Source organism: Macaca fascicularis, chromosome 7, assembly GCF_037993035.2.
Source record: "Macaca fascicularis isolate 582-1 chromosome 7, T2T-MFA8v1.1".
Classification (NCBI taxonomy): Eukaryota; Metazoa; Chordata; class Mammalia; order Primates; family Cercopithecidae; genus Macaca; species Macaca fascicularis.
The window spans coordinates 18970138-18987560 of record NC_088381.1 but is presented as its reverse complement, the minus strand read 5'-3'; the positions used below and the strand labels follow the sequence as shown (position 1 = coordinate 18987560).

Below are 17423 nucleotides of genomic sequence, written 5' to 3'. Positions count from 1 at the left end.
TGATCATCTGGCAGGATCTGATATGAGGCACTTTCCTACCTAGATCTCCTTGACAGATGTCAGTTCTGTTGGCTCCATCAATGATAAATCGGGGATTCTCGCAAATTTCCTGTGAAACGAAAAGGAAATGACCAGGTAATAATAATAGTGTGTGTATATATAGAATATTTATTTATTTATTTATTTATTTATTTATTTCAGACAGAGTCTCACTCTGTCCCCAGGCTGGAGTGCAGTGGTGTGATCTTGGCTCACCACAACCTCTGCCTCTGGGGTTCAAGTGATTCTCCTGCCTCAGCCTCCCAAGTAGCTGGGACTAGAGGCATGCACCACCACGCCCAGCTAATTTTTGTATCTTTAGTAGAGATGGGGTTTCACCATGTTGGCCAGGATGGTCTCCATCTCTTGACCTCGTGATCCGCCCGCCTCGGCCTCCCAAAGTGCTGGGATTACAGGTGTGAGCCACCGCGCCCGGCTTCAGCAGCTATTATTTATGGAGTTCCATTATGTAGTGTTCCTGATAGTATTCCATTCGGCCCTATGAAGGGAATACTATCATTCTTATTTTTCAGATAATGAAACTGAGGCCCAGCGAGGTTAAGAAACTCATGCAAAGACAAACAGCTAGTAAGTGGCAGAAGCCAGAAGCATGTCTCCTTTTTATATTGTCCCATGCTGCTTCCCACACTGTCATACTATCCGAGTAAGGATGCACTTTGAGAGTTAGGGCAGTGTCGGCCGGGCGCGGTGGCTCACGCCTGTAATCCCAGCACTTTGGGAGGCCAAGGCGGGTGGATCACTTGAGGTCAGGAGTTCGAGACCAACCTGGCCAACATAGTGAAACCTTGTCTCTACTAAAAATACACAAATCAGCCAGGCATGGTGACAGGTAATCTCAACTACTTGGGAGGCTGAGACAGGAGAATCAAAATAATAATAATAATAAATTAATTAAAATAAAATATAGATTCAGTGTTTTGTTTTGTTTTTGAGACAGAGTCTCACTGTGTCACCCAGGCTGGAGTGCAGTGGTGCCATCTCGGCTCACTGCAAACTCCGTCTCCCAGGTTCAAGCAATTCTCCTGCCTCAGCCTCCCGAGTAGCTGGGACTACAGATGTGTGCCACCACGCCTGGCTGGTTTTCGTATTCTTAGTAAAGACTTCTTTTTTTTATGCCAGAAGCAATTGGAGCAGTATATTTAAGATGCTCAAGGAAAGAAAATGTGAACCAAGGATTTATATACAACATGACTTCTTTTATTCATTTCAAGAATAAGGGATGTGGGCAAACTGTTTCTAATACATAAGAATTCAGGGAATATTGTTCCCAGAAGCTCTTCCTGAGGAATATACTAAAGAATAACTTTCAGACAACCAGAAGGTTTAGAAGGACATTAACATAAGAACTGGGAATAAGTAGTTAGTATATCGTTATTTGTAGATTTAAAACTACATGATGGCTGGGTGCAATGACTCACACCTGTAATCGCAGCAGTTTGGGAGGCCGAGGTGGGTGGATCACGAGGCCAGGAGTTCAAGACCAGCCTGGCCAACATGACGAAATCCCCTCTCTACTAAAAATACAAAAATTAGCCAGGCGTGGTGGCTCATGCCTGTAGTACCAGCTACTCAGGAGGCTGAGGCAGGAGAATTGCTTGAGCCTGGACGCAGAGGTTGCAGTGAGCCAAGATCGCATCATTGCACTCCAGCCTGGGCGACAGAGTGAGACTCTGTCAAAACAAACAAACAAAACAACAACAACAACAACAACAACAAAAAAGCCCAACAAAGTACATGCTGATTAAAGGGAGGATGTAAAGTATGTAATATATTGCCTATAGTGTTCGGGCAATGAACAACTATTTAAAACCATTTTAAATGAAAGGTGAAAGAAGAAAGCCTATAGAAAGACTACACTGTTTTCAGGAATTATTTTGGTAATGATATTATTAATATTGTTATTCTGCAGCTTAATCAGACAAACAAAAGTAGAGGAAATTCATTGCCAGCAGACTTGCCATAAAGAAATGTTGAAAGAAGTTATTTAGGGAGAAGAAAAATGATATAGATCAGAAACTTGGACCCACATAAAGAAAGGAAGAGCACTGGAGAGGAAATAAATGAAGATAAAATAAATTCTTAATCTAAAGGGTAACTTAGTTAAAATTATAATAAAAATAATGTGCTGAGCAATTATAGCATACAGGTAAGTGAAACGAATGACAGTAATGTCATAAGCAAAGGAAGGAAGGAAATGGTAATACTTTGTTATAAAATACCCATACTACAAACTAAATGGTATAGAGTTATTTGAGGGTGGACTTAGTTGAAAACGTATACTGGAAACTCTAGCATGACCACTAGAATTGGAAAAAATAAATATAATTGATATACCAAGAGAGGAGGTAAGGCCGGGTGCCACAGGTTCACACCTGTAATCTCAGCACTTTGGGAGGCCAAGGTGGGCAGATTGCTTGAGCTCAGGAGTTTGAGACCAGCCTGGGCAACATGGCAAAATCCCGTCTTTAAAAAAAAATATATATATATATACACACACACACACACACACACACACACACACACACACACACACACATATTAGTTGGTCATGGTGGCATGGCATGCACCTGTAGTCTTAGCTACTCAGGAGGCTGAGATGGGAGGATCGCTTGAGCCCAGGAGGCGGAAGTTGCAGTGAGCCAAGATCATGCCACTGCATTCCAGCCTGGGTGACAGAGCCAGACCCTGTCTCAAAAAAAAAAAAAAACAAAAACCAAAAAAACAAACAAGATGACAAAAATGAGGAGGTAAAAGGATAAAATATAAAACTTTCAGCCGGGTGTGGTGGCTCAGGTCTGTTATCCCAGCACTTTGGGAGGCTGAGGCGGGCGGATCAGGAGGTCAGGAAATCAAGACCATCCTGGCTAACACGTTGAAACCCCATCTCTACTAAAAAATACAAAAAAAATTAGCCAGGTGTAGTGGCGGGTGCCTGTAATCCCAGCTACTCAGGAGGCTGAGGCAGGAGAATGGTGTGAACCCAGGAAGCAGAGCTCGCAGTGAGCCAAGATCACGCCACTGCGCTCTGGCCTGGGCGACAGAGCGAGACTCTGTCTCAAAAAACAAGAAACAAAAAACAAAAAAAACCTTTCAGTTAAACCAGAGAAGCCCCAGAAAAAGGGGAGGGGACAAGAACAAATGCAATAAATAGAAATCAGTTACAAACATGTAGGTAGTAATCTAACTATATTATAATCACTTACATGTGAATGATCAAAATACACCAATTTAAAGGCAAAGACTGTAAAAGTAGATAAAAACAAGACTCAACTATATGTTGTCTGCAAGAAACTCACTTTATTTATTTATTTTTTTGAGACAGAGTTTCGCTCTTGTCGCCCAGGCTGGAGTGCAATGGCACAGTCTCCACCTCTTGGTTTCAAGCGATTCTCCTGCCTCAGCGTCCTGAGTAGCTGCGATTACAAGCATGTGCCACCATACTCGGCTACTTTTGTATTTTTAGTAGAGATAGGGTTTCACCATGTTGGTCAGGCTGGTCTCAAACTTCTGACCTCAGGTCATGCGCCCGCCTCAGCCTCCCAAAGTGCTGGGATTACAGGCGTGAGCCACCACGCCTGGCCAAGAAACCCACTTTAAATATAAAAACTCATACATAGGGAAGGATGTATCATGCTAACAATAATCAAAAGAAAGTTGTAGTTGTATTAATTTCAGAAACAGCAGATTTCAGAAGAAGGACAATTATCAGAGATAAGGAGAGCATTACATATAGATGAACAGATCAATTGGTCAATTTTTCAAGAAGACATACAATCCTAAATGTGTGTGCACCTAACAAGAGTGTCAAAATACATGAGGCAAAGAGTGATAGAACTGAAAGGAGAAATAGACAAATCCAATATTATAGTTGGTGATGTCAACACCCTCTTTCAGTAATTATAGATCAAGCAGGCAGGCAGAAAAGCAATACGGATATTGCTGACCTGAACAACACTATCAACCAACTGGATCAAATTGACATTAATAGAAGTCTACATCCAACAATAGCGGAATAAACCATTTTCTCAAACTCATATGCAACAAGTCAGTAAGATAGACCACATTCTGAGCCATAAAATACACCTTAACCAAATTTTTCTTTTTTGAGATAGTCTCTCTCTGTCATCCACGCTGGAGTGCAGTGGTGTGATCTCAGCACTCACTGCAACCTCTGCCTCCCAGTTCAAGTGAGTTTCCTGCCTCAGCCTCCTGAGTAGCTGGGATTACAGATGCATGCCACCACGCCTGGCTAATTTTTGTATTTTTAGTAGAGACGGGGTTTCACCATGTTGGTCAGGCTGGTCTCAAACTCCTGACCTCATGATCCACCTGCCTCGGCCTCCCAAAGTGCTAGGATTACAGGGTGCACCACTGCATCCGGCAACCAATTTAAAAGAATAGAAAGCATAAGTGTCTTCACAGACCACAGTAGAATGATACCTGAAATCAATAACAAAAAGATAGTTGAAAATCCCAAATTATTTGGAAACCAAACAACGCAGTTCTAAATAACACATGGGCCAAAGAAGAAATGTCAAAAGAATTTACAAAATATTTTCAACTAAGTGAAAATAAAAATATAACATCAAAATTTGTGGGATGCAACAAAAGCAATGTTTAAAGAGAAAGTTATAGCATTAAATGCGAAAGTTAGAAAAGAAAGAAAAGAAAAATCAGTAAGCAATATTCCACCTTAGGACACTAAAGAAGAGATATTTAAGCCTAAAGCAAGCAGAAGAAAAGAAATAATAAAAAATCAGAGCAGAAATAAATGAAATAAAAAACAAGAAAACAATAGAAAGTCAATGAAAACAAAAATAGTTCTTTGGAAAGATCAATAGAATTGATAAACCTCTAGCCATGCTAAACAAGAAAAACAGAAAACACAAATTACTAATATCAAAAATGAATGACAGGTTATCACTTGTGGGAGTTCAGTCAGGCTGGTGGGAAAAATTTTAAGATGAATTTATAGGATACAAACACAAACCCTCTGGGAAGGCCTAGAGGTTTGCATAGTGTTTGGCTGAAGGCAGCGAATTCACTTAATTACCCACAGGTATGTTGACTCAAAGCCTTTGTCATTAAAACTGTGCTAAATAAATGCCCATAGGGCCAGCTAGTCAGGGCCTTGGCTGCTGACTGTTTACAGCACCTTCCTTAGTGTCTGTGAGCGGCTTGGACCCCTGGCTGCTCTTTCACTAAATATCGGTGTCTTGGTATGTTATTCATCTGTCGTGGGAGCTGGGGTCTGCAGGACTCCTGCAATCATTACTGAACTTTTGGACATTAAAGGGATAATAAAGAAATATATGGACAGCTCCATGCCCACAAATTTGATAACAGGTGAAACTGACAAAGTTCTTGAATGATAAAAACTACCAAAATTCATTTGAGGAGGATTAGATAATCTGAATAGTGCTACACCTATCAAGAATATTGAGTCAATAATTAATAACCCTCCAAAAAACAAGGCACCAGAATCAGATGGTTTCACTAGTGAATTCTACCAAATATTCAAGGAAGAAATAATATGAATTTTCCACAATATGTTCCATAAAATAGAAACATAGGGAACACTTCCTAACTCATTCTATCAGGCCAGCATTATCCTAATATGCAAGCCAGAAAAAGATATCGTAATAAAGGAAGACTACAGACCAATATCTGTTATGAACATACAAGCAAAATCCTCAATGAAACATGAGCAACTCAAATGTAACAATGTATAAACAGACACCATGACCAAGTGGGATTTTTTTTTTTTTTTTTTTTTTTTGAGACGGAGTCTTGCTCTGTCGCCGAGACTGGAGTGCAGTGGCCGGATCTCAGCTCACTGCAAGCTCCACCTCCCGGGTTCCCGCCATTCTCCTGCCTCAGCCTCTCGAGTAGCTGGGACTACAGGCACCCGCCACCTCGCCCGGCTATTTTTTTTGTATTTTTTACTAGAGACGGGGTTTCACTGGGTTAGCCAGGATGGTCTCGATCTCCTGACCTCGTGATCCGCCCGTCTCGGCCTCCCAAAGTGCTGGAATTACAGGCTTGAGCCACCGTGCCCGGCCGACCAAGTGGGATTTATTTGAGGTACAAGATTTGTTCAACATTCAAAAATCAATTAATGTAATTTACCACATCAACAGGCTAAGAAGAGCAATCATATAACCATATTAATTGATGGAGAAAATGCCCTTGACAAAATCTGACACCCATTCATGATTTAAAAAAACCTCTCAGCTAACTAGGAAGAGAGGAGAATGTCCTCAACTTGGTAACGATCATCCGCTTTCAAAAATAATAACAGCTAACTTCATACTTAAGGGTGAGAAACTAGATGCTTTCCCCTTAAGATTGGGAACAAAGCAAGATGTCCCCTTGTACCTCTCCTATTCAGTGTCATACTGGAAGTCTTAGCTAATGCAACAAGATAAGAAAAAGAAATGAAAGATATAAATGTTGGAAACAAAAAAAAAAAACTATATTTACAGATGACACGATTGTCTATGTAGAAAATTCCAAACAAATGACCCCAAAAAATCCACTGGGAACTAGTAAGTGAATATAACTCAGTTGCAAGATTCCAAGTTAGTATATACATACCAATTAGTTTTCTATATACCAGCAATGAACAACTGGAATTCGAAATTTTAAAAATTCCTTTTATATTAACACACAAGGCCAAGAAATATTTAGATATGTCAGTGTGAACTCATGTTTAGCTTAGTATAGATACAAATTGCTTTATATAGAAGTATTTTCAGATATGTGAGATGGTTATACATAGAAGTATTATAGATATGTGTAGATCGCTGGCTTAGTACACCCACATATCTCCTTTCTCTATCAGCTGAGAGGAACAGAAGCAATCACACTCCGGTAGCAATGAGCAGACTTAGCAACCAGATCTTGATATCTAATACCTTTTGCAATAAAAGAAACCAGTGCTCCTTGGAGAAATGACTGATTCTAGGACTGGGGCAGGAGATACACATTATGAGCTGGTAGTGCCAGAAAGTAAGAAAGTGCTCAAGGAAAAAAAAAAAACAACCCACAAGCAATTAGGGCATGTTAAATAGGCACAGGAGCCAACTGAGAGCCCCCAATGCAGAAAGCTGGGACAAGCTGAGCACCTAAATAAAGCAGTATTGGATTACGACTTAAAAATCAAGATCCATGAATCCATATCGATATAAAGAAGTGACTGAATAAATAAATGGGGAGAATAGTCAAAGCTCCCATACAGAATGATTCCCAATAATTGATGCAGATCCTCTGCCCTCAAGAGGGTGGAGCACAACTCCCCCTTGCTTAAGTATGGGCTTATGCTTAGTGTCTTGCTTCCAGAGTATAGTATGGAAAGAGGGGAAGAAGTAACTTCACAGTAGAGAAGCCTGACTGGCACTACTTCAGCCACATGACCAAGGTCAACACCAACAATGAGAAGGCATGTTTATTGTCTGCATCCTTGATATATAATGTGACGAAAATGGCACTTTACCCTGTGGTCTTCCTCTCCCAAACCCTTAAGCCCATAAGGAGAAACACAGCAGACAAATGTAAATTGAGGGTCATTATTTTACAGAATACCTGACCTGTGAAGGTCATAAAACACCAGGGAAGGCAGAGATACTGTCAGAGCCAAGAGAAGGCTAAGACAATGTTACTACTAAACATAATGTCGTATATTGGGTGGGATCTTGGAACAGAAAAAGGACATCAGACAAAATACTAAGAAAAATTATGGACTTCAGCTAATAATAATATATTAACACTGGCTAATTAGTTGTAGCAAATGTACTATACTAATGCAAGATGTTGGTAATAGGAACAAATGACTGCAAGGTATATGAGAACTCTGTACCATCTTCACATTTTTTTTTCCTGTAAATCTAAAACCATTCTGAAATTTATGGTTTATTTAAAAAATAGATATAAATACTTCTAACAGTTTTTTCATCCACTCCAACAGATCATCTTGCAGATCTACTGGGTTGTATACACCCTCCTCAGAGCCTACTGGTCTAGAGAGTTTCTCGCCTGCTCTAAATGCAGTGAACGCTTTTGGAGCTCTAAGCCTCTCCAAGCAGGAAGAAGGGCCTTGTGCTACACACTCCCAGGCACTTTCATCTACTCAAGTTGACACGAGGGGCTTATCAGTTGCACCATAAGGTAGCCTGATGCAAACTGCTTCATCCTGTAAGGACTCTGGCTGCTCAGCACGGACCTTTCCACTTAAACAGAAGTGACAGCACATGAATGAACAAGCGTTAGGTGAAAGATTAAGAAGGCAGGTCTCCATCCTTCCATTTCTTTACTGTTCACCACCTTCCACAGAACTCTCCCTGAAACTGTGAGCCTTAGTACTTTTAACCACTCTACTCTCCCACCCCCAAAACACCTGCTCTGAAGAAGCGACATGAGGCCAGGTGAAATGGATCTTGCCTGTAGTCCCAGCACTTTGGGAGGCCTAGGTAGGAGGATTGTTTGAGCCCAGGGGTTTGAGACCAGCCTGGGCAACACAGTGAGGCCCCATCTCTATAAATAAATAAATAAATTTATTTATTTAAACAAATAAAAAGGTGGTGGCACATGCCTGGGGTCCCAGCTACTCGGAAGGCTGAGGTGTGAAGTGGGATCATTGTTTGGGCCTGGGGGATTGAGGCTGCAGTGAGCTATAATCAAGCCACTGCACTCCAGCCTGGGTGACAGAGCAAGTCTCTCTCTCAAAAAAAAAAAAAAAAAGAAAAAAAGAAAAAAGAGATATGATATTCGACTACAGTGCATTAGCTCCCTAAAAATATTTATGATTTCAGGGACCCATAAAGTGTTATAATAATCTCTAGCTCAGGAATAGAAAATAACATCTCCAGTTTCAGGAGGAAGCAGAAAGGTATCTTGGATAAAGAGACCCTTGATAAGTCAATTGCCCAGAGGACAGATCCATGGCCTCTGGCTCTGGACCACTTGGCTTCTTGTTCCCCAAGAGCTGGCTGCTGAAGCCCCATCCCCTCCATCCCTACCTTTGGCCTTTTCCACATGATGGCCTTAATCTTGGTTTTGTGGCTCAGCTCATGGGAGGCCAGGACCTGAACACCTGCTGGGAACACATGATCTTCAAAGAGGCACTTCTGGGCCAGACATCTTTGTTTGAGAACAACAAAATCCTGCTCCTCAAACTTGAGGGGCATTTTCTCCTGTCCCTCTCTCGGATCACACAGTCACAGAAGAATCCTGACAGCAGGTAGGGCATGACGAGTGCTCAGGGAGTGGAGCTGGGCCTTCCCTGCTGCCTCTTTCCCACTGCATCCTCAGCCCAGGCCTAATCCTCTTGGGAATGGCCTGGAGCCTATATAGCTCTTCCACCCTCAGCAACACCATGCAAATGAAAACAGACCAGAGAAAGGTCATGGTCAGAGTCAGCACCTTTGACTGGAGGCCCCTGAGCCTGTGGTCTAGGAGCAACACTGTGAGAGGGAGCCAAGGAGGGGAGAGAGAGTTCCAAGGACAGCCTCGGGATCGACTGCAATGGCCTGAGGACCCTTAGGGCACCTTCATCAGCCTTGCTGGGATTCTTCCTCTAAAAAGAAAATATTAATATAATTACAGAGAGGCTTACTTCGTCTCAGCAAAAGGTGTTCATGCCTTTGACACTGGTGATCAAAAGGCTATAGCATGGGGCCTTCTGATATACTAATCCTATACAGGTAACTGAATGCATAGGAGGAATCTGCTCCATGCCATTGTTTGGAGGTGATGACACCTTCACACTCCTGATGTCCCTGGCCCACCCCTCAAAGACCTTGACCAGTCATTTAGGGACTCTCTTATGTGAAAATGATGCAGAGGGTAGGTAACTTGACCGCAAATGGAAGTCCCTGTTAAGAGTAGGTCTCCGTGGCAGTGAGCAGACATCTGTTGTTGCAAATTCAGGACCTTTAGGGCGGAGAATGTGCTGGATGGGGAAAGCAGATGAATGTGTGTCGTGTGGGAATTATATTCATAAGAAAGCACAGCTTTTTCAACTTGCACTGTGCTTAAATAGGCAGCTCTAATGTAAGACCAGGGAGCTGACATGGGAGGAAACTCAGGCCTGGTGGCTTGCCCGCTAGGAGGACGCCCAGTCTCCCTGTCTGCTCATGAACGCCTGATGGCCTTTGTCTAATCTGTGCTTCTCGAAGTGCGATCTTTGAACTTCATGCATCAGAATCATCTGGTCTGCCAGATGAAAATACAGATTCCCAGGGCCCATCCCAGGGCCCATCCCTACTTGAGGATTTGGTAGGGGTCTGGGACTCTGCATTTGGAATAGGTTCACCAGGACAGTCTTGTGTTCACTAAAGTTTGAAACCAATGACTTTAGTTATTTATTTATTTATTTATTTATTTATTTTTGAGATAGGGTCTTGCTCTGTCACTCAGGCTGGAGTGCAGTGGCGTGATCTCGGCTCACTGCAACCTCCACCTCCTGGGTTTGAGCAATTCTCCCGCCTCAGCCTACCAAATATCTGGGATTACAGGCACACACCACCATGCCTGACTAATTTTTGTATTTTTAATAGAGACAGGGTTTTGCCACGTTGGCAAATAATAAGGCTGGGAGCAGTGGCTCACGCCTGTCATCCCAGCACTGTGGGAGGCCGAGGCGGGCAGATCATGAGGTCAGGAGATCGAGACCATCCTGGCAAACATGGTGAAACCCCATCTCCACCAAAATATACAAAACCTTAGCCGGGCATGGTGGCGGGCGCCTGTAGTCCCAGCTACTCGGGAAGCTGAGGCAGAAGAATGGCATGAACTTGGGAGGCGGAGCTTGCAGTGAGCCAAGATCACACCACTGCACTCCAGCCTGGGGGACAGAGTGAGACTCTGTCTCAAAAACAAACAAACAAACAAAAAAAAAAAAACAAATAATACAAAAGACCATGTAAAGCAATGCAATAGCAGTTTCTTTCCTTTCCTCTTTCCATCTCCAAATCCCTCTCCTCAGAGGCAGCCACTTTTAATTCTTTTAGCTCTTTCACTGGTATTTACCCCATATTTTAAAATAATTAATATGCTTATTTTATTATTCTAATTTGCTATTTTTACAAAGTACCAGAACTTCTGTTTTGTGAATCAGATTTAGGCTTCTTGTACTATATTCTGCCCACCATTTTCCCAAAATAACTATGTCATAAATTTTGGTAAAATCAGGCTGGGCACAGTGGCTCATGCCTGTAATCCAAGCACTTTGTGAAGCTGAGGCGGGTGGATCACTTGAGGTCAGGAGTTTAAGACCAGCCTGGCCAACATGGTGAAACCCGGTGTCTACTAAAATTACAAAAATTAGCCGGGCGTGGTGGTGCATGCCTGTAACCGCAGCTACTCAGGAGGCTGAGGCAGGAAAATAGCTTGAACCTGGGAGGTGAAGATTGCAGAGAGCCAAGACTGTGCTATTGCACTCCACCCTGGGCAAAAGAGTGAGACTCCGTCTCAAGACAAAACAAAAAATTTTTGGTAAAATCAAAATTCATTATTTACTTTAGGGTTATTAGGTAAATATTGTTTACTTCTTAGCTAAGTGATATGTTGTAATTATATTTCCTTTCTGTATAAATGTTCCTTTCTTCCTGTTACTGATAATTCTCTTCTTTTTCTATGTATTTACCATGCTTTTTAGCAGCAAGAGATCCTCCAAATACTTGAGCTCATCAGGCACAACATAGTGATACTGCAGAATGCCATAGATAAAGAGAAGTTCTCCAAGAGTCAGAGAAAAAGACAGATGGCCTGTGAAGGTACACTGATTAGAAAGACTGCTGCTTCTCAACAGCAGTGTAAGCCAGAAGATAGTACTAGCATCAACCTAGGACTGATTATACAGGAAAACTTTTCAAGAGTGACAGCAAATTTCATACAAATAAAAATGCAGCGTTCTTACTTACTACAAATAGACCCTTACTGAGAGAACTTCTAAACATTGTACTTCAAGAAAAAGTAAAATTATTCTAGAAGGAACAATCTAAGACACAGGATAGAACAAAAACAGTAAGTAAAGAAACTGGTAAACATGTGTAAATCTAAGCAAATATTGACTGGATTAAAAATTATAATTTCTCATTTTAAGGTTGAAAAATAAAGATAGGGCCTTTATCTTTAAAGGGTGTGGTGGCTCATGCCTGTAATCCCAGCACTTTGGGAAGCTGAGGCGGGCAGATGGCCTGAGGTCAGGAGTTCGAGACAAGCCTGGCCAACATGGCAAAACCCTGTCTCTACTAAATATACAAAAATTAGCCAGGCGTGGTGGTGGGTGCCTGTAATCCCAGCTACTAGGGAGGCTGAGGCAGAAGAATTGCTTGAACCTGGGAGGCAGAGGTTGCAGTGTGCTGAGATGGCGCCACTGCACTTCAGCCTGGGTGACAGAGCAAGACTCCAGCTCAAAAAAACAGAAAAAGAAAGAACTAAAATTCTGAATAACAACAATGGCATATTAGTTAGGAGAGGAGTATTTAGGGTTAAAATGTTCTACGGTTCTCATATTAAGAGAAAAATAAAATTATTGATTAAGTTCAGACTTTGCTAAGATTAATATGTATGTTAACATTTTTGGGGCAATCAATGGAAAAACAAAAATCATCTATATCTTTCAAATTAGTAGAAAGGAAAAAAAGAAAAAAATCCACTTATAATAAATTTAAAAGAAGGGTAGATAAAAGAAACAAAGAACATTTAAAAGGCAATACAAAGTATATGGTTAAGATAATGAAATGAACCCAAAATATATTAATACTTATCATCAATGTGAACAGACTAACATTTCTAGCTAAAAGACAAAGGTTTTTAGAATGTGTTTGCTTAAAAAGCCATAGCGGTTTATAAGAAATATGCCCATGATATTAGAACATAGAACTGCTGAAAGTAAAAGAAAGATAAAAATATATACAACACAAACCTTGCCCCAAAAGCTTGTGTACCTTCGCTAATACTCAGCAAAACTGACTTTAAAGCCAAAAACAAACACCTCTGAGATAGGATCACTACAAATTCCTAGAAAAATAAATATTACCACTGACTCAAGAAGAAAAACAATTTCAAATGATCCCATGATTATTAAAGAGGTTGTAGATAGAAATCTTCCTTTAAAGAAAACATTGGCAAAATGCTACCAAATATTTAAGGAACATTTAGTTTTAATCTTATGCAGTCTCTTTCAGAACAAGGCACATCCTGCATTCGTTTTTTCTTTTTGAGACACAGTCTTGCTTTGTTGCCCAGGTTGGAGTGCAATGGTGCGATCTTGGTTCACTGCAATGTTTGAGCTGAGCTCTGCCTGCTGGGTTCAAGCGTTTCTCGTGCATCAGCCTCCTAAGTAGCTGGGATTATAGGCATGCACCATCATGTCTGGCTAATTTTTGTATTTTTAGTAGAGACAGGTTTTGCCATGTTGGGCAGGCTGGTCTCGAACTCCTGACCTCAAGTGAACTGCCCACCTCAGCCCCCCAAAGTGCTGGGATTACAAGCGTGAGCTACCATGACCGGCCTCTGCATTCATTTTATATTATCAAAATTGGACAGCACAAGAAAGATAAATAATAAGCCAATCTCATAAAGCTATGATCTATCTATGAGCAGACAGTAAAAAACCTAAATAAAAGATTAGCAAACCAAAATTCAGTGATATATAAGAACGTTAATATGGTCTAAATGTGCTTTTCTAAGAATGCCAGGTGTCGCCGGGTGCGGTGGCTCAAGCCTGTAATCCCAGCACTTTGGGAGGCCGAGACGGGCGGATCACGAGGTCAGGAGATCGAGACCATCCTGGCTAACCCGGTGAAACCCCATCTCTACTCAAAAATACAAAACCTAGCCGGGCGAGGTGGTGGGCGCCTGTGGTCCCAGCTACTCGGGAGGCTGAGGCAGGAGAATGGCGTAAACCCGGGAGGCGGAGCTTGCAGTGAGCTGAGATCCGGCCACTGCACTCCAGCCTGGGCGACAGAGCGAGACTCCGTCTCAAAAAAAAAAAAAAAAAAAAAAAAGAATGCCAGGTGTCAACATTAGAAAACTCAATTAATGTAATTTTGCATATTAACTTTTTAAAGGAGGATAATTACATGATTTTCTCAACAGATGGGGAACAGTATTTTATAAAGTTCAACAACCATTTATGATTTCAAAAAATCTTTTAAGGCACAGCAAGACTAGTGGGGGACTTTCTTAATGATAAATGGTATCTATGAATCTATTCAACAGTGAAAAATTAAGAATATTCTCGGCCGGGCGCGGTGGCTCAAGCCTGTAATCCCCAGCACTTTGGGAGGCCGAGGCGGGCGGATCACAAGGTCAGGAGATCGAGACCATCCTGGCTAACATGGTGAAACCCTGTCTCTACTAAAAAATACAAAAAACTAGCCGGGCGAGGTGGCGGGCACCTGTAGTCCCAGCTACTCAGGAGGCTGAGGCAGGAGAATGGCGTAAACTCGGGAGGCAGAGCTTGCAGTGAGCTGAGATCTGGCCACTGCACTCCAGCCTGGGCGACAGAGCGAGACTCCGTCTCAAAAAAAAAAAATACTCTCTTTAAAATTGGGAACCAGAAAAGGATTCCTGTTATTTTCTTTACCTTTAACATTATGCTGAAGGGTTTAGCCAGTGCTATAGAACAAGAATGAGGCTACTGCAAAAGGTACTTGGCAGCCCTGTCATTATTTCTAAATTATCTATCTACATAACAATATAGAATCTACAGATCTACAATCAAATTACTAGAATTACAGCTGGGAGTGGTGGCTCATGCCTTTAATCCTAGCACTTTAGGAGGCCGAGGTAGGCAGATCACTTGAGGTCAGGAGTTCAAGACCAGCCTGGACAAAATGGTGAAACCCTATCTCTACTAAAAATACAAAAATTAAGGCCGGGCGTGGTGGCTCAAGCCTGTAATCCCAGCACTTTGGGAGGCCGAGATGGGCGGATCATGAGGTCAGGAGATCGAGACCAGCCTGGCTAACACGGTGAAACTCCGTCTCTACCAAAAAAATACAAAAAACTAGCCGGGTGAGGTGGCAGGCGCCTGTAGTCCCAGCTACTCGGGAAGATGAGGCAGGAGAATGGCATAGACCCGAGAGGCGGAGCTTGCAGTGAGCTGAGATCCAGCCACTGCACTCCAGCCTGGGAGACAGAGCAAGACTCCGTCTCAAAAAAAAAAACAAAAATTAGCCGGATGTGGTGCCGGGCACCTGTAATCCTAGCTACTTAGGAGGTTGAGGCAGGAGAATCACTCGAACCTGGGAGGTGGAGGTTACAGTGAGCACTCCAGCCTGGGTGACAGAGCAAGACTCTATCTCAAAAAAAAAAAAAGAAAAAAAAAGAAAAAAATTACTAGAATTACTATTAGTTTAGCAAATATATTGCATATAAGAGTCAAATGCATGTTTATACCTGAGCAACTGAGTACAATTTTAAGAAAGATGCCACTAACAAAAATGACTTTTATTTAACTATTTTTGTTAAAAGATGCCTAGGAATAAATCTGACAAAAGATGTTCAAGGCAGGCTGGGCACAGTGGCTCATGCCTGTAATCCCAGCACTTTGGGAGGCCGAGGAGTGGGGGGTCACCTGAGGTCAGGAGTTTGAGACTAGCCTGACCAACATGGTGAAACCCTGTCTTTACTAAAAATACAAAAGTAGCCAGGCATGATGGTACATGGCTGTAATCCCAGCTACTTGGGAGACTAAGGCAGGAAAATTGCTTGAACTTGGGAGGTGATGTTTGCAGTGAGCTGAGATTGCACCATTGTACTCCAGCCTGGGCAACAAGAATGAAACTCCATCTCAAAAAAAAAAAAAAAAAAAAAGATGTTCAAGATGTCATTGAGAAAATCATAAAACTTTTATTAAAAGACACCTATTTAAATGGAGAAACATCCCCACTTCATGGATAGGAAGACTCAATATTGTCAAGATGTATTCTTCCCATATTGATTCAATGCAACTGCAATAAAAATCCCAACAGGCTTTTTTCGAATTTTTAAAAAATTTTAAAATTTTTTTAAGATGGAGTCTTGCTCTGTCACCCAGGCTGGAGTGCAGTGGCAGGATTTTGGCTCACTGCAACCTCCGTCTCCTGGGTTCAAGTGATTCTCCTGCCACAGCCTCCTGAGTAGCTGGGATTACAGGCCCCTGCCATTATGTCCAGCTAATTTTTGTATTTTTAGTAGAGATGCGGTTTTGGCATGTTGGCCAGGCTGGTCTTGAACTCCTGACCTCAGGTGATCTGCCTACCTCAGCCTTCCAAAGTGGTGGGATTACAGGCATGAGCCATTGCGCCCAGCCTAAGAAAAGTATTCTTTTTTTTTTTTTTTTTTTTTTTTTGAGACGGAGTCTCGCTCTGTCGCCCAGACTGGAGTGCAGTGGCGCGATCTCGGCTCACTGCCAGCTCCGCCTCCCGGGTTCACGCCATTCTCCTGCCTCAGCCTCCCGAGTAGCTGGGAGTACAGGCGCCCGCCACCACGCCCGGCTAATTTCTTTTCGTATTTTTAGTAGAGACGGGGTTTCACCGTGTTAGCCAGGATGGTCTCGATGTCCTGACCTCGTGATCCGCCCGCCTCGGCCTCCCAAAGTGCTGGGATTACAGGCTTGAGCCACCGCGCCCGGCCAAGAAAAGTATTCTTAAGAGAGTGAAGAGGCAAGTCACAAGGTGGGATAAGATGTATGTAACACGTCTAACCAAGAAAGGATTAGTATCCAGGATACATAAAGAATGCCTGTGCCTGGCTAACATGGTGAAACCCCGTCTCTACTAAAAATGCAAAAAATTAGCCGGGCGAGGCGGCGGGCGCCTGTAGTCCCAGCTACTTGGGAGGCTGAGGCAGGAGAATGGCGTGAACCCGGGAGGTGGAGCTTGCAGTGAGCCGAGATCGCGCCATTGCACTCCAGCCTGGGCGACTAAGCGAGACTGTCTCAAAAAAAAAAAAAAAAAAAAAAAGAATGCCTGTGATTCAAATTGAAAAAGACAACTCAGTAGAAAAATGAGCAAAAGACATTAGCAGGTGTTTCATATACAGTGAAATACAGATCAAGAAAAAGACAAGTGTACAAAAAAGATGCTTTGCCTTATTTATAATTAGGAAAATGCATCTTTTCTTGTATTTCTTGGCCATTTCTGTCCCAGCCCCTCTCACTGTAAGCATTAAACTGCTGAGTCACTTTAATTTGTTCACCATGATGTCTACAGCTCTGTCCCCATCATGACCCCCAGGAGGAGCTGCTGTCTTGTGGAATATAATAGAAGATGCTCCTAAAAGTTACTTATAGAATTGTCATTTTCACTGAAACATATGCACCTTCCCTATCCCCGCTACTCCCATGATGACATTATCATGATTCTCTGCTG

The 17423-nt window shown here is 42.3% G+C and overlaps 1 protein-coding gene across 7 annotated transcripts in view; it reads right to left on the bottom strand.

Moving 5' to 3' along the window:
• The window catches only part of CAPN3 (calpain 3), a 58998-nt gene that overhangs the window by 29222 nt on the left and 12353 nt on the right, over positions 1-17423 (bottom strand). For all 7 annotated transcript variants that reach the window (XR_012414832.1, XR_012414833.1, XM_005559291.5 and 4 more), the window contains one exon: positions 40-109. Coding sequence is in view for 5 of the 7 variants with exons in the window: in XM_005559291.5 (XP_005559348.1) it covers positions 40-109 (70 nt within the window). In the remaining 2 variants the exon portion in view is untranslated. The remainder of the gene's footprint in view (positions 1-39; positions 110-17423) is intronic.